The sequence below is a fragment of the Salvelinus fontinalis genome, chromosome 18 (assembly GCF_029448725.1).
Source record: "Salvelinus fontinalis isolate EN_2023a chromosome 18, ASM2944872v1, whole genome shotgun sequence".
Lineage (NCBI taxonomy): Eukaryota > Metazoa > Chordata > Actinopteri > Salmoniformes > Salmonidae > Salvelinus > Salvelinus fontinalis.
The window spans coordinates 4,726,443-4,750,745 of record NC_074682.1 but is presented as its reverse complement, the minus strand read 5'-3'; the positions used below and the strand labels follow the sequence as shown (position 1 = coordinate 4,750,745).

The 24,303-nt window shown below is 42.3% G+C and overlaps 1 protein-coding gene across 1 annotated transcript in view; it reads left to right on the top strand.

Moving 5' to 3' along the window:
* The window catches only part of LOC129814833 (kinesin heavy chain-like), a 139,548-nt gene that overhangs the window by 71,203 nt on the left and 44,042 nt on the right, over nucleotides 1–24,303 (top strand). The window contains exons 11-17 of the mRNA XM_055867907.1: nucleotides 6,929–7,077; nucleotides 7,707–7,939; nucleotides 9,873–9,941; nucleotides 11,807–11,893; nucleotides 12,016–12,135; nucleotides 12,426–12,572; nucleotides 14,427–14,615. Of these exons, the coding sequence (XP_055723882.1) occupies nucleotides 6,929–7,077; nucleotides 7,707–7,939; nucleotides 9,873–9,941; nucleotides 11,807–11,893; nucleotides 12,016–12,135; nucleotides 12,426–12,572; nucleotides 14,427–14,615 (994 nt within the window). The remainder of the gene's footprint in view (nucleotides 1–6,928; nucleotides 7,078–7,706; nucleotides 7,940–9,872; nucleotides 9,942–11,806; nucleotides 11,894–12,015; nucleotides 12,136–12,425; nucleotides 12,573–14,426; nucleotides 14,616–24,303) is intronic.

Below are 24,303 nucleotides of genomic sequence, written 5' to 3'. Positions count from 1 at the left end.
CACTTTGTTGCTTTTATGGATTTTGTCTTGCTGCTTTTTGTTCTATGTTGCTCTGTCTGTATGCTATGTCTTACTTGTCCTATGTTGCTCTGTCTGTATGCTACGTCTTACTTGTCCTATGTTGCTCTGCGTGTGCTCACTGCTCATTGATTGTCTGTCATGCAATTGTTTTTAATAACCTGCTCAGGGACTGCGGTTGAAAATTAGCCGGCTGGCTAAAACCGGCACTTTTACAGAAACATTGATTAATGTGCACTGTTCCGGTAAAAATTAAATAAACTCAAATAAACTCAAACACGAGAATCTCACTTCTGATAGGTACTTATAACAGTGGTAGGCCGTTCCTACTCTTTTAAGAACAAAAGTGGTACCTGTTGCGTTCCAACCCGGTAGCGGCGAACCTGCCGGTTCTACTTGTACAGTCGTGGCCAAAAGTTTTGAGAATGACACAAATATAAATGTTCACAAAGTCTGCTGCCTCAGTGTCTTTAGATATTTTTGTCAGATGTTTCTATGGGATATTGAAGTACACTGCTCAAAAAAATAAAGGGAACACTTAAACAACACAATGTAACTCCAAGTCAATCACACTTCTGTGAAATCAAACTGTCCACTTAGGAAGCAACACTGATTGACAATAAATTTCACATGCTGTTGTGCAAATGGAATAGACAAAAGGTGGAAATTATAGGCAATTAGCAAGACACCCCCAAAAAAGGAGTGATTCTGCAGGTGGTGACCACAGACCACTTCTCAGTTCCTATGCTTCCTGGCTGATGTTTTGGTCACTTTTGAATGCTGGCGGTGCTCTCACTCTAGTGGTAGCATGAGACGGAGTCTACAACCCACACAAGTGGCTCAGGTAGTGCAGTTCATCCAGGATGGCACATCAATGCGAGCTGTGGCAAAAAGGTTTGCTGTGTCTGTCAGCGTAGTGTCCAGAGCATGGAGGCGCTACCAGGAGACAGGCCAGTACATCAGGAGACGTGGAGGAGGCCGTAGGAGGGCAACAACCCAGCAGCAGGACCGCTACCTCCGCCTTTGTGCAAGGAGGTGCACTGCCAGAGCCCTGCAAAATGACCTCCAGCAGGCCACAAATGTGCATGTGTCAGCATATGGTCTCACAAGGGGTCTGAGGATCTCATCTCGGTACCTAATGGCAGTCAGGCTACCTCTGGCGAGCACATGGAGCGCTGTGCGGCCCCACAAAGAAATGCCACCCCACACCATGACTGACCCATCGCCAAACCGGTCATGCTGGAGGATGTTGCAGGCAGCAGAACATTCTCCACGGCGTCTCCAGACTCTGTCACGTCTGTCACATGTGCTCATGTGCTCAGTGTGAACCTGCTTTCATCTGTGAAGAGCACAGGGCGCCAGTGGCGAATTTGCCAATCTTGGTGTTCTCTGGCAAATGCCAAACGTCCTGCACGGTGTTGGGCTGTAAGCACAACCCCCACCTGTGGACGTCGGGCCCTCATACCACCCTCATGGAGTCTGTTTCTGACCGTTTGAGCAGACACATGCACATTTGTGGCCTGCTGGAGGTCATTTTGCAGGGCTCTGGCAGTGCACCTCCTTGTACAAAGGCGGAGGTAGCGGTCCTGCTGCTGGGTTGTTGCCCTCCTACGGCCTCCTCCACGTCTCCTGATGTACTGGCCTGTCTCCTGGTAGCGCCTCCATGCTCTGGACACTACGCTGACAGACACAGCAAACCTTTTTGCCACAGCTCGCATTGATGTGCCATCCTGGATGAACTGCACTACCTGAGCCACTTGTGTGGGTTGTAGACTCCGTCTCATGCTACCACTAGAGTGAGAGCACCGCCAGCATTCAAAAGTGACCAAAACATCAGCCAGGAAGCATAGGAACTGAGAAGTGGTCTGTGGTCACCACCTGCAGAATCACTCCTTTTTTGGGGGTGTCTTGCTAATGGCCTATAATTTCCACCTTTTGTCTATTCCTTTTGCACAACAGCATGTGAAATTTATTGTCAATCAGTGTTGCTTCCTAAGTGGACAGTTTGATTTCACAGAAGTGTGATTGACTTGGAGTTACATTGTGTTGTTTAAGTGTTCCCTTTATTTTTTTGAGCAGTGTATAATTACAAGCATTTCATAAGTGTCAAAGGCTTTTATTGACAATTACACGAAGTTGATGTAAAGAGTCAATATTTGCAGTGTTGACCCTTCTTTTTCAAGACCTCTGCAATCCGCCCTGGCTTGCTGTCAATTAACTTCTGGGCCACATCCTGACTGATGGCAGCCCATTCTTGCATAATCAATGCTTGGAGTTTGTCATAATTTGTGGGGTTTTGTTTGTCCACCCGCCTCATGATGATTGACCACAAGTTTTCAATGGGATTAAGGTCTGGGGAGTTTCCTGGCCATGGACTCAATATCATTGTTTTGTTCCCCGAGCCACTTGGTTATCACTTTTGCCTTACGGCAAAGTGCTCCATCATGCTGGAAAAGGCATTGTTCGTCACCAAACTGTTCCTGGATGGTTGGGAGAAGTTGCTCTCAGAGGATGTGTTGGTACCATTCTTTATTCATGGCTGTGTTCTTAGGCAAAATTGTGAGTGAGCCCACTCCCTTGGCTGAGAAGCAACCCCTACACATGAATGGTCTCAGGATGCTTTACTGTTAGCATGACACAGGACTGATGGTAGGGCTCACCTTGTCTTCCCCCGGACAAGCTTTTTTCCGGATGCCCCAAACAATCGGAAAGGGGATTCATCAGAGAAAATGACTTTAACCCAGTCCTCAGCAGTTCAATCCCTGTACCTTTTTCAGAATATCAGTCTGTCCCTGATGTTTTTCCTGGAGAGAAGTGGCTTCTTTGCTGCTCTTCTTGACACCAGGCCATCCTCAAAGTCTTCGCCTCACTGTGCGTGCAGATTCACTCACACCTGCCTGCTGCCATTCCTGAGCAAGCTCTGTACTGGCGGTGCCCCGATCCCGCAGGTGAATCAACTTTAGGAGACAGTCCTGGTGCTTGCTGGACTTTCTTGGGCGCCCTGAAGCCTTCACAACAATTGAACCGCTCTCCTTGAAGTTCTTGATGATCCGATAAATGGTTGATTTAGGTGCAATCTTACTGGCAGCAATATCCTTGCCTGTGAAGCCCTTTTCGTGCAAAGCAATGATGACGGCACGTGTTTCCTTGCAGGTAACCATGGTTGACAGAGGAAGAACAATGATTCCAAGCACCACCCTCCTTTTGAAGCTTCCAGTCTGTTATTCGAACTCAATCAGCATGACAGAGTGATCTCCAGCTTTGTCCTCGTCAACACTCACACCTGTGTTAACGAGAGAATCACTGACATGATGTCAGCTGGTCCTTTTGTGGCAGGGCTGAAATGGAGTGGTAATGTTTTTTTGTGATTCAGTTCATTTGCATGGCAAAGAGGGACTTTGCAATTAATTGCAATTCATCCGAGCACTCTTCATAACATTCTGGAGTATATGCAAATTGCCATCATACAAACTGAGGCAGCAGACTGTGAAAATGTGTATTTGTGTCATACTCAAAACAAGTTGACTTTGAGCCAATCAGAGAGCACGAACCCCCGCGTGGGGGAGCTAACAAAAAAAAGATAAAATAGGGCATTTTCTCAGTTTATCCACGGATGGTAGCTAGCTAAGTGCACAGATGCAATGCAGACAACACCAAATACTTCCTCCACACTAGCTAACCACTGTAGCTGGTATTAATATGATAATAAAATCACAATGGATTAGCTAGTTTCCAACAGCTGCCTGTGTTAGCTGCTGAGTTATTGCAGTGTCCTTAGCTAGCTAGCTACTGTAGCTAAACATACTGTATGCTATGGGCTGGCACTGGCAGTATGGGGTAATGGAGAGTGAACTGGCACTGGCTGTATGGGATTATGGAAAGTGAATTAAATAATTTATTTGTCATCTTGTAGCTATCTAGCTGTTGCAATCTGGCTAGTATCAACAAGGGCTTTCTAGAAAATAGCAACATTAGCGCAGATAGCTTGGAATCTGGACCATAAGCAATACGCACGGATATGCATTGCCAAACAACACTACTGCCACCCTCTGGTTTGAAGTATTTTAACAAGGGGTGGCAGGTAGCCTAGTGGTTAGAGCCAATAACCGAAAGGTTGCTGGATGGAATCCCAAGCTCATAGGGTAAAAATCTGTCATTCTGCCCCTGAACAAGGCAGTTAACCCACTGTTCCCCGGTAGGCCGTCATTGTAAATAAGAATTTGTTATTAACGGACTTGCCTAGTTAAATTAAAATTTAAAAAAAAGGCTGAGTGGCTGACGACTTCCAAGTTATTTGCTGTGTGAACACAAAAAATATTGACTGCCGAAACTCAGGCAAACGTTTGACAATTGTACCGGTATGTCTGAGGTTTTGATGAGAACGTATTCTCAGTCAGCTCTCCTGGTAAAATAAGGAATAAATAAAAACACAGGAACACACACACACACACACACACACACACACACACACAGAGAAAATACAGAGACATTTTTTTTCAGCAAACATTAGCAATGTCAACTTCAGTCTAGCTAAATGAGGTGGAGCTAACAAAGAACATTACAAAAACAAATCTGTCAACAAAATGTATTACAGTACCTGACTATCTGAGGTGAATCTAGCTACAGAAATGACGTTACTTAATAACATGGGTACACGGATAAACTGTGTTACAATTTTAGTTGCAGTTGAGTTGCTTGCTAATGTTATTCGCTGGAGGGTGTTACACAAAACACTTCAGATGCAATTAGCTAGTTACCTTCAACAACAGTCATGACCGGTTAACGTTACCTCAGGCTCCATTGCATTGACTCACGTCGCCTCCTCCGTTCAGTCATTTTTGCTTGACTCAAAAGTAAGCGATGTTGATGATGGTCGAACAAAATGACCATTCATTGTGTAGCTGGGACCCTTGGGATTGCAAACAGAGGAAGATCTTCAAAGGTAAGTGATTTATTTTATCACTATTTGTGATTTTGTGACGCCTGTGCTGGTTGAAAAAGTATTTTGATGTGGGGCCCTGTCCTCAGATAATCGCATGGTATGCTTTCACCGTAAAGCCTTTTTGAAATCTGACAATGCAGTTGGATTAACAAGAAGTTAAAGCTTTTAAATGATGAAAGACACTTGTATTTTCATGAATGTTTAATATTACGATTTTTGCATTTGGAATTTCGCACTCTGCAATTTCACCGGATGTTGTCGTAGGTGTCCCGCTTAGCGGTTCATGCGCCCAAAGAGGTTAACTTCTTAAAGTGGAAATCAGCAGTAGAATCAATAACAAAGTGTCTCCCTGCTCCTCTTTCGGTAAAACGCTGAGGGATGGGCCTGAGAAATGCAACTACTCTCAAATTCATAGACAGAGCTATAGATGCAAGGACTGACCATCCATAATATCAAAATTGTAATCCTGTTTATTTGATCTGTTTCCACTACCATGTACCCAGTTCGCTTTGGATAAAGGCGTCTGCTGAATGGCATGTATTATTAACGTCTACTTTGACTCTGACAGCTAGCTGCCCAGTGTAGTTACCATTCCCTTCCAATAGATGGCAGCCAAAGCTAGTTGAAGTCACTGCTCTAGCGACAGGGACACGGGATTAGTGCGCACTGAAAGTAGTTTTATCTTCAAAGCAAGTTCATCTGGTTGCTCTTGAACCTGTTGTTACAGTGGACAAGCTAACTAAGATAACTATTTTTACATAAGGCGCAGGCATTAGGTCTATGTCTTAGGCTAGGCTAGATTTACTAAATGAACTGGTTTTATTCAAGCTTTTATTCAATGCCTTTGCTTCTGGCTATGCGTGCCTTAAGGAAGAAACGACATACGCAGGGATGAGACGCCATACACCTCGTCCAATTCTCTCTGTTGTCCATAGGGTGAAATGGCGATAAACTGCCAGTCTGTATGCTCTGCAATCAAAATCATTAAAAAAAGTTAGTCTGCTACCGAAACTTAATCACAATGTATTTATTGTGAGCACGCCCCATTATTGGTGAGAATGAGATTTCATTAATCATGATGCTGTCTGCGATTGGAACTCCGGTCATCTGATCTAAAGGTAAATGTGTTACCAACGCGCCAAACAGCGCTGGTGATAAACCTCGTTATAGGATACTGACTATATATTTTGAGCACCGACACGTCCAATAAATACATCGCCGTTCAGACAGACTGACAGGAACCTCTGACTGGATGTAATACAGCCACTGTCCGCTGGGATTTTGTGCTATATCACCACCATCTCTCTACAACACACACACTCCTACTCTAGCCATTACCTGGCAGCATCCCCACTCACACCAGTTTGTGTTTGCCTACGCCGACCCTCTAGCTGAGGTGTTGCAGGCAGAGATGCCATCTGTGTTGTTACTGCTACGTGATCTGGGGCAACGATCGGCTCAAACACGAACGGCTTCAGTAGGTTTATTGGCTCACTAACTAACATTATTTCATTCTCTGTAATAAACTCCTTCTCAGACTCGGAGCTACTCGGTAAATTTTGACATTTTTGGGAGTTCCAATATGTTCTCTCCTGCCAGTGACGCAACAATGCCAATATGGCGATATAGAGTTACAGTTAGCCGGCGTTCTAAATCATAGTGTTTCCATTCCCCTTTAAACCCGTAGAAACACATTGGGCTTATTCTGGACAGATTTTGGCGAGAGTGAATCCATACAATTATAGAATCTGTACCTAAGAACAATGTCATGTCAAACTTACCGAGCCTATCTATACATCACTACATTCTCCTATGTCTTTCATCCAACTGAGTCATTACCTATGCGTGTTCCATTCAATCGCTAAGGCAATCCAGAACAATAGAATCCATACAATTACACAATCTCTACCGAACTCATACAGCCTTATGCCTCACTACCATCTCCTCTGTCTCTCTCTATCCCCCCAGAGCTAAGACGATCAGGAACACAGCGTCAGTGAATCTGGAGCTGACGGCAGAACAGTGGAAGAAGAAGTATGAGAAGGAGAAGGAGAAGAACAGGATGATGAAGGAGACGGTACAGAGGCTGGAGTCTGAGCTCAACAGATGGAAGATTGGTGAGGCCACCTACGGACACGCACACCGGCACACAGGCACATAGACACTGAGACACACACACACACAGGCATGTGCAAAAAATACACAGGCACGCGCACGAGCAGGCAAACACACACTCTCAAAGATTAATTGCCATCTCCCACGGTGTCCTGGGAGGCAGATTTCTTTGTGTCTCTATGCTTTATGGATTCTTATATTTTATAATTCTCAGAGCACTAGGCTACCTGGGGTGGCAGGTAGCCTAGTGGCTAGAGCATTGGACTAGTAACTGAAAGGTTGCTAAATCAAATCCCTGAACAAGGCAGTTAACCCACTGTTCCTAGGCTGTCCTTGTAAATACGAATTTGTTCTTAACTGACTTGCCTAGTTAAATAAAGGTTAAATAAAAAAAAATAAACATCTCCTAAGAGGCACATTATATACTGTAGACACACACATACTCAAGACACACTTGGACACATATATATTTTAGACTGTAGACACTCCGTCTGCTGCTCCAGAGCCACATAAAGAGAGGGACACACTAGCCCTAAAGAAGATCACACACACACACACACGCACCCACCCCTACACTAATACCTCCCCCAATGAGGCCTGTCCTTCTCATGATCGATTGTCCCTCCCTCAGATGAGGAGGACCCAGAGCTGGATCCGTTGTGTCCTGGTGCTGTGCCTCTTGAGTGTCTGATACCCAGAGAAGACAGTCTGGGTCGGCTCCCCAGAGAAGAGAGCTCCTCCTCCGGTCTGAGTCGGCTGCCTAGAGAAGACAGTTCCTCCTCTATAGTGATCAGGATCTCAGAGGAGGAAAGACAGAAGTATGAGGAGGAGATACGCAAGCTCTACAAGCAGCTGGATGACAAGGTGAGGTGTTTCACACACAAGATGTAACTTCTATTCGAAAGTTGGTGCTTGACGTGACATAAGTGGAGTGTTGTTCCCACATAAAAAAATACTACAGTTTACTATAGCTCCTCCCACCAGCATCCTCTGGTAAAATACTATACTACACTGTAGTATCCCTTGATCATGTGTAGCACATACTATGGAATTTTGTAGTATTCTGCAGAATACTATAAGTTGTTGTCAATAAGCATCACAATACGGTGCAGAATGTTCGATTGGCCTTCTGGGGGGCAAGGAGACCTCCAGCTCAGCTAAAAACATTGACAACTGAGTGTCATTTTCCAGAGAATGTGAAATAAATGTTACAACTATTTGGTTGTAATATGATCCCCTCTTGAAGAGCACAGTCTTAACTACTAATTTACAATGTATTCCATGCAAAACAATTTCCCACATTTAGGTCTATCATCAGAGTTATACAGCAAGTAACTGCGTGCACTTCATGATCAGTAAACATCAATTGATCATGTATTTTCAGACACGTGTGGATGGCCTACCTATTTGGCATGTGCTGTAGATAGCTAGCTAAGCAAACAAGTATTTGAGTCAAAACTCATCCTGGTGAAGTTGCCAGATCGACTACTGTCATCACCACTAATGGATGTCAAGCAAGTCAATCAATGAGATCACTAGCGATCTAGTTCATCCCTTGAAATGATAGCTTTTCTCAGTCATTTTTAGTTTTTTTGTGTGTCGATTTTCAAAACGGAGTTCACAGCATACATTACAGAACTATGTGTCCTTTGCTATGATTTATCAATATTTAGTTGCCTTCTCAAAACATGAATACATTAATCGAAACTGTATTACACTGCCATATTGCCTAGATAGATATTGATGCGTCAAAAGAACACCACTGCCTGCAAAAAGATCCTGTAGATGTTAAAAATCCCAGTAGATCAATACATTTTCTTTGCAGTCACTAAATCATGTTGATCAAAATTGGAAGTACAACTATCCAAAAGTGCATATTATAGGCAATTACTCTCTTTGCATATTGCACCAAACAATTTCATACACATCAAATATTATTGCTGATAGTTATTAATAAGGCAAGAAAATGAACAGAAGTTCTGTATATGTTTTTAAGCCTTTTGATCATTGCTCTTCTGCTATAGATACGTTTCAACACAGATCCCAAAATTGCTTGTATGCGATTTGAGAAAAAACATAACTAGCCAAATTGACATGATCTGTCTTTAGCTAGCGAGGCAATTTGATGTGGTCAATGTGGCCTATTATATCTGTCAGCACCATTCGTGATCACACACTGACTCTTAAAAACATTGTTGAAAAGGGGATCGTGTTAGCAAGCTAACTAAAAATAAAAAAAGTACATAATACCACTATGTTTAGCCAACTGACACTGTGCAAAGTTTATAGCTTCTGGTACTAGCTTGCAAACATAATCAGCTAGCTAGCTAGCTATACACATTACATGGACAAGTACATGGGCAATTGCCACCTCCTGCTGCTTGACAGCCAGATCCATAAAACCTAAACCACACATACAGTGCCTAGTGAATATTTTCCAACTGTCCCGATTCCTTTTACAACTGTCTCGTTATCTGGTTTTAATGTCCATTCTAGAAGGCCCTTCTAGCCAATCAGAAGCAAGTATTCAGCAATGTTCTGGTATAAAAAATATAGTAATAGTACGATATTTATACCATAGTATATTATAGTCTTTTTTCATGTGGGTTGTCTCTGTGCATGATGAACTACTTTACCCATAATGCTATGTATAACATACCTGGTTTTCACTGTGTGTGTGTGTGTGTGTGTGTGTGTGTGTGTGTGTGTGTGTGTGTGTGTGTGTGTGTGTGTGTGTGTGTGTGTGTGTGTGTGTGTGTGTGTGTGTGTGTGTGTGTGTGTATACACACGTACACAGGATGATGAGATCAACCAGCAGAGTCAGCTGGCGGAGAAGCTGAAGGAGCAGATGCTGGACCAGGAAGAGGTACAACACCCTCCCTCTACTCAGCCCAACGTTCTTCCTCATCTATCTTCCTCTATCCCTCTATTATTCAGCCCATCTGAGCTCCACTCAGGCTGAGTAGTTGGCAGGAGAAGATTCATTGACATTTTTGTCAAGCGAAAGAGCAGAGATCTGTGCCAAAAATACTGTCAAATGAAAAATGAATCTGCAGGGTGATTTAATTAAATTTATACTGAACAAAAATATAAACGCAACATGAAAAGTCTTTCATGAGCTGAAATAAAAGATCACAGAAATGTTCTATACACACAAAAAGCTTATTTGTCTCAAATGTTGTGTACTAATTTGTTTACATCCCTGTTAGTGAGCATTTCTCATTTGCCAAGATAACCCATCCACCTGACAGAAGCTGATTAAACAGCATGATCATTACCGAGGTGCACCTTGTGCTGGGGACAATAAAAGGCCACTCTAAAATGTGCAGATATGTCACACTACACAATGCCACAGGTGTCTCAAGTTTTGAGGGAGCGTACAATTGGCATGCTGACTGCAGGAATGTACACCAGAGCTGATACCAGAGAATTGAATGTTAATTTCCATACCATAAGCCACCTCCAATGTTGTTTTAGAGAATTTGGAGGTATGTCCAACTGGCCTCACTACCGCAGACCTCATGTAACCACGCCATCCCAGGACCTCTAAATCTGGCTTCTACGCCTGCGGGATTGTCTGAGACCAGCCACCCAGACAGCTGATGAAACTATGGTTTGCACAAATACAGAATTTTTGCTCAAACTATCAGAAACCGTCTCAGGGAATCTGGTCTGCGTGCTCGTCGTCCTCACTAGGGTCTTGACAAGACTGCAGTTTGTTGTCGTAACCTACTTCAGTGGGCAAATGCTCACCTTCGATGGCCACTGGCACGTTGGAGAAGTGTGCTCTTCACGGATGAATCCTGGTTTCAGCTGTACCAGGCAGATGACAGACAGCATTTAGGGGCTTGTGTGGTCGAGCGGTTTTCTGATGCCGAAGTTGTGAACAGAATGCCCCATTGTGACGGTGGGGTTATGGCCAGGGATAAGCTACTGACAGCAAACACAATTGCATTTATCAATGCCAATTTGAATGCACAGAGATACCATGATGAAATCCTGAGGCCAATTGTCCTGCCATTCATCCACCGCCATCACCTCATGTTTCAGCATGATAATGCACGGCCCTATTTCGCAAGGATCTGTACATAATTCCTGGAAGCTGAAAATGTCACAGTTCTTTCATGGCCTGCGTACTCACCAGACATGTCACCCATTGAGCATGTTTGGTATGCTCTGGATTGACTTGTACGACAGCCTGTTCTAGTTCCCGCCAATATCCCGCAACTTCGCACAGCCATTGAAGAGGAGTGGGACAACATTCCACAGGCCACAATCAACAGCTTGATCAACTCTTCGTAAAGGAGATGTGTCACGCTGCACGAGGCAAATGGTGGTCACACCAGATACTGATTGGTGTTCTGATCCACGCCCCTACTTTTTTTAAAGGTATCTGTGACCAACAGATGCATATCTGTATTCCCAGACATGTGAAATCCATAGATTATGGCCTAATGAATGTATTACAATTGACTGATTTCCTTGAACTATAACCCAGTAAAAATCATTGAAATTGTTGCATGTTGCAGTTATATTTGTTCAGTGTAATTTCATTTGGCAACTGTAGTATTGAGAACTCAACTGACATTGGATAATCTGTCATCACTTTCCTTTTATTTGTAATGCTATGGTGATGGTTATTCAGCCTGGGAACTGGCCCAAATGTTGAGGCGCTAAGGAGCTATCGATGATAAGTGAGTGATGGTTATTGGGGTTTTGTGTGACTCCCAGCTCCTGGTCTCCTCCCGTGGGGACAGTGAGAAGGTGTCATCAGAGCTGGGCAGACTACAGATGGAGAGTGACGTTGCCAAGGCGGAGGTTGGTTGGCCGACTAATTCATTGAGTGATTGATTGATTGAATTTATTTGACAATTTAATACATATACAGCCAGCAAATTACAATAATAAAGTCACTTGCTTATTTCACTTGTGGTCTATAGGTGAAGGAGGTTCTACAGGCCTTAGAGGAGCTGGCTGTTAACTACGACCAGAAGAGCCAGGAGGTGGAGGATAAGAGTCTACAGAACAAACTACTGGCTGAGGAACTGGCCAAGAAAATGGTAGGTCGGGGGGAGGGGGTTACACTTAATCTGTTCGTCCGTCCTTTACGTACATCTGCACCCATCCACCCATCCGTCCATCCCTACGTGCATTACTGTAACCTTTTGATAAATCCATCAATCAAAATGTGGATTTGTACAGTGCCTTTCCTCCATCAATGCATCCGTCCATCTACAGTTCTATCTATCATTCTATTCCTTTGGTGAGTGTTTGTGTGTGTGTCTCAGGGGGTTAGGTTAAAAGAAAAAAGATAAGTCAAAGTTTCTTCTTCTTCTCCTCCCAACTCCAGGCCCACTTGATGCGAATTGAGGCGGAGCTGTCTCGTCTACAGGAAGTGAGCGGTCATCAGAGGAAACGCATCGCTGAGGTTCTCAATGGCCTAATGAGGGACCTCTCTGAGTTCAGTGCCATCGTAGGCAACAAAGACATCAAACTGGTCAGTACTTTACTTTAGTTGTAAAAAGACGATTTCTGAGTTGACTTGACTTGTCTTGATCGTTGATTCTTGATACCTGACTTTCACTTAAACAAAAAGGACATCAAACTGGTACGTCTGCTACAGTGGAGGCTGCTGAGGGGAGAACAGCTCATAATAATGGCCAGAATGAAGCAAATGGAATCAAACACCCGGAAACCATGTGTTTGAGACCATTCCACTGATTCTACTCCAGTCATTACCACAAGCCGATTCTCCCCAATTAAGGTGCCACCAACTTCCTGTGGCCTGCTATTACCAAGACTACACTTATTTTTTTAACCTTTATTTAACTAGGCAAGTCAGGTAAGAGCAAATTCTTATCTACAATGACGGCCTAGGAACAGTGGGTTAAGTGCCTTGTTCAGGGGCAAAACAACAAATGTTTACCTTGTCAGCTCAGGGATTTGATCTAGCAACCTTTTGGTTACTGACCCAACGCACTAACCACTAGGCTACCTGCCACCCCCTCATAGACGTAAAGGTGCCTGAAAGAACATTTTGGGTTGCCATACAGGCAGAACCTTTCCAGTTGAAAAAGGTTCTCCCTCTGAAAAACCTTTTTACTGGCCCAACGCTCTAACCACTAGGCCAACTGCCGCCCCTATCTTAAAGCCACGCCACTACTAAGCCACGCCTCCACTCCAGGGTTCCACTAGGAACCCGTTCCTACATTGAACCATTCAAGTTTCCTCCAAGAACCCCTCAACTAACTGAAGGTGAAAATATGAACTATTGACTAGCAATGGTTGCTTAAGGAATTCCAGGGGTTCCATGAGGATCTCCAGGGTTCCTCGAGTAACCAATAATTCTAAGCGTGTATGGCCTGTACACCTGTATAAAAAAATAGGAGTGCTGATCTAGACGCTGAAAACTTATCTCTGAGAACCTCTCCGAGGACACTGGAGGTCGAGGCTAGGTTCCCCATGTCCATATACAAGTGGCAAGAAAAAGTATGTGGATAAATTGGTTTAATCTGATCTTCATCTAAGTCACAACAATAGACAAACACAGTGTGCCTAAACTAATAACACACAAATGAACACATTTCTCTTGTCTATATTGAATACATCATTTAAACATTCACAGTATAGGTAGTGTACTGTGAATGTCTACACGGTGTGTTCAATAAAGACATGAAAACGTATAATTGTTTGTGTGTTATTAGTTTAAGCAGACTGTGTTTGTCTATTGTTGTGACCTAGACGAAGATCAGATCAAGTGCTATGACCAATTTATGCAGAGATCCAGGTATTTCCAAAGGGTTCACATACCTTTTCGTGCCACTGTATCTTAGTCATTGTGATCTAAAAGGCGAACGTGATCCTGTCAGCACTCCTGATATACTTTCTGAATACAGGCCCAGATAGGTACAGCTCTTTCTCATTTTATGATTTTAAGAGTTCCTCTTTTTCACTCCAAAAGGCCCTCGGCGGAAGTACAGCATGCCAGTTGTCAGGGAGATAGAGCAGAGTTGTCTGTCAACAACATCACTGTTATCATATTTAGATTGTAATTGATGTGGCGTTTGCTAAATGATCTGTAATATAATGGATGTTTGTTTTTACAAATAAACGGCAGAAGTTTTTCTCTCTGCCTCATTCTCTCTCTCTCTCATTCTCTCTCTCTCTCTCTCTCTCTCTCTCTCATTCTCTCTCTCCTACTCCCTGTTCAGCTCTCTCTCCTTTTTCTGTCTCTCAAATTCAAAAGGCTTTATTGGCGTGGAAAGTGTAACCATATACTATGGCAATCCATAGCAAACATATAGGAACATATTGAATCAATGATAATGGTAATCTTTGTCTCTTCCCCCAGCCGATGGAAATAACGGGTGCGATCGAGGAGGAGTTTACGGTGGCCCGTCTCTACATCAGTAAGATCAAGTCGGAGGTCAAGTCCATGGTGAAACGCTGTCGTCAGCTGGAGAACCTTCAGATGGAGTGTCATAGGAAGATGGAGGAGACGGGAAGAGAGTTGTCCTCCTGCCAACTCCTCATCTCACAGGTCAGGGACAGGGCATACTCAGAGTACATTTTAGTATGCAGAAGGATCAAGGGTATACTAGAAGTACATTTGAAGAGTTTATTTCCAAAACGCTATTTCCACACATTTTTTATATTTGTGTTTTTTCACTAGAAATTATTGCTAGTGTATCATGTCTTTTGCCTCTCACAAATGCAAGTAGTGATGAAGTCAGTCTCTCCTCCACTTTGAGCCATTAGAGATTGACATGCACATATATTATGTTAACTCTTTGTGTACATCCAAGGGGCCATCCGTGCTGCCCTGTTTGGAGCCAATTGCAATTTTCTTTGTGGCACCTGAACACACGACTGAACAGTAGTCCAGGTGGGACAAAACTAGGGCCTGTAGGACCTGCCTTGTTGATAGTGCTGTTAAGAGGGTAGAGTACCACTTTATTATGGACAGACTTCTCCCCATCTTAGCTACTGTTGTATCAATATGTTTTACAGTTTACAATCTAGGGTTACTCCAAGCAGTTTAGTCACCTCAACATGCTCAATTTCCACATTATTTATTATAAGATTTACAGTAGTTGAGGTTTAGGGTTTAGTGAATGATTTGTCCCAATGCTTTTAGATTTTTGAAATACTAATTTATTCCTTGCCACCTATTCTGAAACTAACTGCAGCTCTTTGTTAAGTGTTGCAGTCATTTCAGTCACTGTAGTAGCTGACGTGTATAGTGTTGAGTCATCCACATACAGAAACACACTGGCTTTACTCAAAGCTGCATGTTGTTAGTAAAGATTAAAAAAATTAAGGGACCTAGACAGCTGCTCTGTGGAATTCCTGATTCTACCTGGATTATGTTGGAGAGGCTTCCATTACAGAACATCCTCTGTGTTTTGTGTGATGTAGGTAAGGGATGGGTAACACAAAAAATCGTAACTCATCAGGAGGGGCCACAGGGGCTCAGAGGTCTGCATCCCCACATCCATCCCCACGTATGCAGTCAGAGCCGGCCCTTTGGGGGCCCTAAGGGAAGATTTGTTGGAGGGGCCCATCCAACTTGCTAGCAAAAGAAGATACTAAAATGTTATAACATTTTAACTAATTTCCTGAAATTCTACACATTTTTCCATAGGTTGTAGAGAACTGTTTGCAGTTTTTCATATGATATCCGAGTGAGAGTGACTTATAAAATAAATATGGGCCCCCCCGGCTGCAGGCCTACAAAAGGGGGGCCGCGGGCTGCATGCGGCCCGCCAGTTGCCCATCCCTGATGTAGGCTAATCTTTGTAGTTGCTGCCATAGCATAGCCACCAGCCAGAGTAGCTAAAAAAAACACTACTACTGACTGCCTGTCTGCCTCCTGCCTAGCCAATGTTTGCAATGATGATGAAAACATAACATTCAATTGCTAATTAGACTTTGTATCTGTGTCTTGCTTGTGTTTGATATGCTGCCTAAATGGCTGCATGTAACTTCCCATTTGAGTTTTACATTAGGGAAAAAAAACTCTGTGACTTTGTAAAAATATTTCGATTACACTCTCCGTAGCCGATGTGATTAAGACCTTTAAACAGGTCAACATTCACAAGGCCACGGGGCCAGACAGATAACCAGGGCGTGTACTCAGTGCATGCGCGAACCAATCGCACTCCACACTGCCCTTTCCCACCTGCAAAAAAAGGAACACCTACAGTTGAAGTCGGAAGTTTACATACACTTAGGTTGGAGTCATAAACTCGTTTTTCAACCACTCCACTAATTTCTTGTTAACAAACTATAGATTTGGCAAGTCGGTTAGGACATCTACTTTGTGCATGACTCAAGTAATTTGTCCAACAATTGTTTACAGACAGATAATTTCACTTATAATTCACTGTATCACAATTCCAGTGGGTCAGAAGTTTACATACACTTCGTTGACTGTACCTTTAAACAGCTGGAAAATTCCAGAAAATTCCAGAAAATTATGTCATGGCTTTAGAAGCTTCTGATAGGGTAATTGTCATCATTTGAGTCAATTGGAGGTGTACCTGTGGATGTATTTCAAGGCCTACCTTCAAACCCAGTGCCTCTTTGCTTGACATCATGGGAAAATCTAAAGAAATCAGCCAAGATCTCAGAATAAAAATTGTAGACCTCCACAAGTCTGTTTTTTAAATTTACTTTTTATTTCACATTTATTTAACCAGGTAGGCTAGTTGAGAAAAAGTTCTCATTTACAACTGCGACCTGGCCAAGATAAAGCAAAGCAGTGCGACACAAACAACACAGAGTTACACATGGAATAAACAAACATACAGTCAATAATACAATAGAAAAAGTCTATATACAGTGTGTGCAAATGAGGTAGGATAAGGGAGGTAAGGTAATAAATAGGCCATAGTGGCAAAATAATTACAATATAGCAATTAAACAATGGAGTGATAGATGTGCAGAAGATGAGTTTTCAAGTAAAGATACTGGGGTGCAAAGGAGCAAAAAAATTAAATAAATAACAGTTTGGGGATGAGGTAGTTGGATGGGCTATTTACAGATGGGCTATGTACAGGTGCAGTTATCTGTGAGCTGCTCCGACAGCTGGTGCTTAAAGTTAGTGAGGGAGATATGAGTCTCCAGCTTCAGTGATTTTTGCAGTTCGTTTCATTGGCAGCAGAGAACTGGAAGGAAAGGCAGCCAAAGGAGGAATTGGCTTTGGGGGTGACCAGGGAAATATACCTGCTGGAGCGCGTGCAACGGGTGGGTGCTGCTATGGTAACCAGTGAGCTGAGATAAGGCGGGGCTTTACCTAGCAAAGACTTATAGATGACCTGGAGCCAGTGGGTTTGGCGATGAATATGAAGCGAGGGCCAGCCAACGAGAGCATAGAGGTCGCAGTTGTGGGTGGTATATGGGGCTTTGGTGACAAAACAGATGGCACTGTGATAGACAGCATACAATTTGCTGAGTAGAGTGTTGGAGGTTATTTTGTAAATGACATCGCCGAAGTCAAGGATCGTTAGGATAGTCAGTTTTACGAGGGTATGTTTGGCAGCATGAGTGAAGGATGCTTTGTTGCAAAATAGGCAGCCGATTCTGGGTTTAATTTTTGATTGGAGATGCTTAATGTGAGTCTGGAAGGAGAGTTTACAGTCTAACCAGACACCTAGGTATTAGTACTCCAATACCTTGACTTTGTTGTCCTTAAGCCATTTTGCCACAACTTTGGAAGTATGCTTGGGACCATTGTCCATTTGGAAGACCCATTTGCGACCAAGCTTTAACTTCCTGACTGATGTCTTGTTGCTTCAATATTTCCACATAATTTTACTGCCTCATGATGGCATCTATTTTGTGTAGAGCACCAGACCCTCCTGCAGCAAAGCACTCCCACAACATGATGCTGCCACAACCGTGCTTCACGGTTGGGATGGTGTTCTTCGGCTTGCAAGCATCCCACTTTTTCCTCCAAACATAACGATGGTCATTATGGCCAAACAGTTCCTAGTTTCTAAAGCCATGACATCATTTTCTGGAATTTTCCAAGCTGTTTAAAGGCACAGTCAACGAAGTGTATGTAAACATCTGACCCACTGGAATTGTGATACAGTGAATTACAAGTGAAATTATCTGTCTGCCCACAATTGTTGGAAAAATTACTTGTGTCATGCACAAGACTTGCCAAAACTATAGTTTGTTAACAAGAAATTTGTGGAGTGGTTGAAAAATGAGTTTTAATGACTCCAACCTAAGTGTAGTTAAACTTCCGACTTCAACTGTACATGCAGACACAGCAGAATTCAAATAATGGAGTTTGATATGACTGAAAAAGAATGTCTCAGAGATTTATACCTGAACCGCGTCTTTATTTGCTAAGGAAGAGTACATGATCAGTGAATATATTCAATGTACAGGCTACAATGTGGGAATCTCATGTGTGGTATTAATGACAGTACTTGCATCCTTGGCACAATAAAGTTATTATATTCTACTCTATCCATAGGCTTCATTGATGCCATTCAGATTTGAAGTTGATACAACAACTATGATAGCTAAGGTTCATAGATAGGTTATGAACTAATATTCATACCAAACGTTTTAGTGTCCATACATAGATCGGCCACATACTGTCGCTAGCTACACATCAATAGGCATACAGTTATTTTTATCCTCCACTACACAATAAGCTAGTAAATAGTTAGCTAGCTATGTTACTTCAGCTGCATTGCATGGCAAGCTCATGTAACAGTATAACTTTAGACCGTCCCCTCGCCCTGACGCGGGCGCGAACCAGGGACCTTCTGCACACATCCAACAATGGTCACCCACGAAGCATCGTTACCCATCGCTCCACAAAGGCCGCGGCCCTTGCAGAGCAAGGGGAACCACTACTTCTAGGTTTCAGAGCAAGTGACGTAGCTGATTGAAACGCTATTAGCGCGTACACCCTAACTAGCTAGCCATTTCACATCCGTTACACTTACACAATTGTACAGTCAATTTGCAGTAAATGTTTTAGCTAGATGGATTCTTTACATCCACTGTTTCACAAGACGACAGCCTAGTTTGATGGTTTTCTCAGGAGTCCCTAAAACATTAAACAACACAAATTACAAATTCATCCTAACACTAGCTAGCCGACTAATGACTTGCTGACTAGCTAGCCAGATAACTTGCTAAATAGCTATTTTCGTAAATTAACTTTATGACAAAAAAATATGCACAAACGTTTGTCTCTACATTGACTAACATATTCCTCTCAATTGTAATTGTTTTGTTTGACTCGTTATCGTTATAACAACTTACATCTGGTTCCACCATAATGTTTTGTCAGCCATCTTTGTTGAAGAATGCCACAAGACAAGGGTGGCTCGCGTCAAAATTCGTCATTGGAACCACTCAATACGATTGGTCATATAAAAACCTTGGGACCCAAATGCATAATGAGTGCTCTAACTCCCCCTTGTGGTGGTCTGGAGCAATGAAGCCGTGATGCTGGGTACCTCTAAGTCCCGCGGTGCAAACTCGCAACTTTTAAAGGAGGAACCACTGTAAGATTAGGCAACAGAACATCTGCCACACTGATCCTCAACACCGGGGCCCCTCAGGGATGTGTGCTTAGTCCTCTCCTGTACTCCTTGTTCACCCACGACTGCGTGGCCAAGCACGACTCCAAAATTCCCATTAACCTGTCTAGGATGAGGCTGCCGCTAGCGGCACTCCCCCCCCACCCCCACTGAAAAACCAGTGCCGCGAAATTCAAAAAAATTTTTTTTTTAAATATTTAACTTTCACACATTAAAGTCCAATACAGCTAATGAAAGACACAGATCTTGTGAATCCAGCCAACATGTCCGATTTTTAAAATGTTTTACAGGGAAGACACAATATGTAAAGATGTACATCTATTACCTAAAAACACATTAGCATAATCCACCATCTTTTATTTGTCCACCAACACCAGTAGCTATCACCAATTCGGCTAAACTAAGATATTTATAGCCCCTAACCAAGAAAAAAACTCATCAGATGACAGTCTGATAACATATTTATGGTATGGGATAGGTTTTGTTAGAAAAAAGTGCATATTTCAGGTAGATGGCATAGGTTACAATTGCACCCACCGTCACAAATGGACTAGAAAAACTACATAGAGCAACGTGTTTACCTACTTACTAATCATCAAACATTTCGTAAAAATACACAGCATACACGAATCGAAAGACACAGATCCTGTGAATACAGACAATATTTCAGATTTTCTAAGTGTCTTACAGCGAAAACACAATAAATCGTTATATTAGCATAGCACATAGCACATAGCAGCCCAGCATTGATTCTAGCCAAAGTGAGCGATAACGTCAACATCGCCAAAATATATTAATTTTTTCACTAACCTTCTCAGAATTCTTCAGATGACACTCCTGTAACATCATATTACACAATCCATATAGAGTTTGATCGAAAATGTTTATATTTAGCCACCAAAATCATGGTTAGACAATGTGAAATGTAGCCCAGCTGGTGAGAAAATGTCAGTGCGCCATATTAGACAGTGATCTACTCTTATACATAAATACTCATAAACGTGACTAAAAAATATAGGTTGGACAGGGATTGATAGACAATTTAATTCTTAATACAATCGCGGAATTACATTTTTTAAATTATCCTTACTTTTCAATACAGTTTGCGCCAAGCGAAGCTACGTCAAAAAACATGGCGTCCTAAGCCACTAACATTTTTCGACAGAAACACGATTTATCATAATAAAAATGTCCTACTTTGAGCTGTTCTTCCATCAGTATCTTGGGCAAAGGATCCTTTCTTGGGTCTAATCGTCTTTTGGTGGAAAGCTGTCCTCTTGCCATGTGGAAATGCCAACTGCGTTCGGGATGAACTGGAAGCGTGCCCAGCAATTCACAGCGTTTCAGAAATAAATGTCCCAAAATCGCACTAAACGGATATAAATTGCTATAAAACGCTTTAAATTAACTACCTTATGATGTTTTTAACTCCCATAACGAGTAGAAACATGACCAGAGTAATATTACTCCCTCCACTAATGCTTGGAACAAGTGCAGGTCGATGTCCTCCAGGCGCATTACGCAGCAAGAAAAGAGTTCCTAGCTACAGGGTTTTTTAATTTGTAGTGCCTGTGAACGCGCAATCGACCCCATTCAAATCGTCATCACGTAAAGGCATCCAGGGGAAGACGTAAGCAGTGTCCGTATACTCATAGCAATAACTGCGGCCTTTTAACTGACTCCAGATCAGGGGCCAAAATTTCTGAAATCTGACTCCATGTCAGGGAAATTGCTGTAGAATGGGTTCTGTTCCACTTAGAGACAACATTTCAACTCCTATAGAAACTATAGACTGTTTTCTATCCAATAATAATAATAATATGCATATTGTACGATCAAGAATTTTGTGGGAAGCCGTTTCAAAAATTACACGATTAGCATAAATAGTGACAACAGCGCCCCCATCCTCAACAGGTTAAGTTTGATTACGACACAACAGGGGTTGGCCTGTTCACCAACAACGATGAGACAGCCTATAGGGAGGAGGTCAGAGACCTGGCAGTGTGGTGCCAGAACAACAATCTCTCCCTCAATGTGAGCAAGACAAAGGTGATGATTGTGGACTACAGGAAAACGAGGTCCGAACAGGAGCCGCAGCCACTCAGTAGATAAAAATACAACATATGTTACAACTTCCCTCGGTCTCCCCTTGCTAATAGTGAGCGCCCAACTTTAAAAACATTTCCCTCACTCTTCCCTACCAGCGAATCAAGGACATTTTGACCAGTGCGGCAAAGTTTGAGGATATTTTAGTAAAGGACAATAGTTAACCTGTCTAGGATGAGCGTGCCGCTAGCGGCACTCCCCCCCCCACCCCCACTGAAAAACCAGTGCCGCGAAATTCAAAAAAAATATTTTTTTAAAATATTTAACTTTCACACATTAAAGTCCAATACAGCTAATGAAAGACACAGATCTTGTGAATCCAGCCAACATGTCCGATTTTTAAAATGTTTTACAGGGAAGACACAATATGTAAAGATGTACATCTATTACCTAAAAACACATTAGCATAATCCACCATCTTTTATTTGTCCACCAACACCAGTAGCTATCACCAATTCGGCTAAACTAAGATATTTATAGCCCCTAACCAAGAAAAAAACTAATCAGATGACAGTCTGATAACATATTTATGGTATGGGATAGGTTTTGTTAGAAAAAAGTGCATATTTCAGGTAGATGGCATAGGTTACAATTGCACCCACCGTCACAAATGGAATAGAAAAACTACTTAGATCAACGTGTTTACCTACTTACTAATCATCAAACATTTCGTAAAAATACACAGCATACACGAATCGAAAGACACAGATCCTGTGAATACAGACAATATTTCAGATTTTCTAAGTGTCTTACAGCGAAAACACAATAAATCGTTATATTAGCATAGCACATAGCACATAGCAGCCCAGCATTGATTCTAGCCAAAGTGAGCGATAACGTCAACATCGCCAAAATATATTAATTTTTTCACTAACCTTCTCAGAATTCTTCAGATGACACTCCTGTAACATCATATTACACAATCCATATAGAGTTTGATCGAAAATGTTTATATTTAGCCACCAAAATCATGGTTAGACAATGTGAAATGTAGCTCAGCTGGTCAGAAAATGTCCTTGCGCCACTTAGACAGTGATCTACTCTTATACATAAATACTCATAAACGTGACTAAAAAATACAGGGTGGACAGGGATTGATAGACAATTTAATTCTTAATACAATCGCGGAACTACATTTTTTAAATTATCCTTACTTTTCAATACAGTTTGCGCCAAGCGAAGCTACGTCAAAAAACATGGCGTCCTAAGCCACTAACATTTTTCGACAGAAACACGATTTATCATAATAAAAATGTCCTACTTTGAGCTGTTCTTCCATCAGTATCTTGGGCAAAGGATCCTTTCTTGGGAGTAATCGTCTTTTGGTGGAAAGCTGTCCTCTTGCCATGTGGAAATGCCAACTGCGTTCGGGATGAACTGGAAGCGTGCCCAGCTATTCACAGCGTTTCAGAAATAAATGTCCCAAAATCGCACTAAACGGATATAAATTGCTATAAAACGCTTTAAATTAACTACCTTATGATGTTTTTAACTCCTATAACGAGTAAAAACATGACCGGAGAAATATAACAGGCTAAACTAACGCTTGGAAAAATAGCAGGTCGATGTCCTCCACGCGCATTACGCAGCTGCAAAGGAGCTCCTACCTACAGGGTTTTTTAATTTGTAGTGCCTGTGAACGCGCAATCGACCCCATTCAAATCGTCATCACGTAAAGGCATCCAGGGGAAGACGTAAGCAGTGTCCGTATACTCATAGCAATAACTGTGACCTTTTAACTGACTTGAGATCAGGGGCCAAAATTTCTGAAATCTGACTCCATGTCAGGGAAATTGCTGTAGAATGGGCTCTGTTCCACTTAGAGACAAAATTTCAACTCCTATAGAAACTATAGACTGTTTTCTATCCAATAATAATAATAATATGCATATTGTACGATCAAGGATTTTGTGGGAAGCCGTTTAAAAAATTACACGATTAGCATAAATAGTCACAACAGCGCCCCCATCCTCAACAGGTTAACTAATGCTACGAGAAAAGTAGGAAGCCCAGGTTTCAATAGGCGATACGATATTACTACATGTATGTCATGGAAGGAGTGTGGACATTTGGTCTGGTGATGCAGTTTAATGCGCTGATGGAATGGAAGCTGACACTGTAATTTAGAGTTTTTTACTCCACTGGTCTCGGGAAGAAATGATGAGTCCTTTATTGTAACGAGAACGAGTCAAGACTGAGTCGAAAAAAATTCAGACTCAGAGACAAGACCGAGAAACTCAATAAGTGGTCTTGAGACCGGACTCGAGACTTACAACACTGCCATCAAGTGATATTTCAAACTAATACTGTACATGTCAACCCCATGCCATGATTAGATAGTGAAAACACACCAATATTTTTTATACGTTCTTTAAACAATCCAAGGTAATTTACCAACATTTCTGAAAATGGATATATAGCATTTGGGAATGAAACTCTTCATTTAGTCTGAGTGCACCTTTCAGCTTATTCTGGAGCGCTTAGTCATTTAAGTGGAAAGCTCATTTCCTCTGATGCCAGATGTGTGGATGTTACCTTATGCTTTCA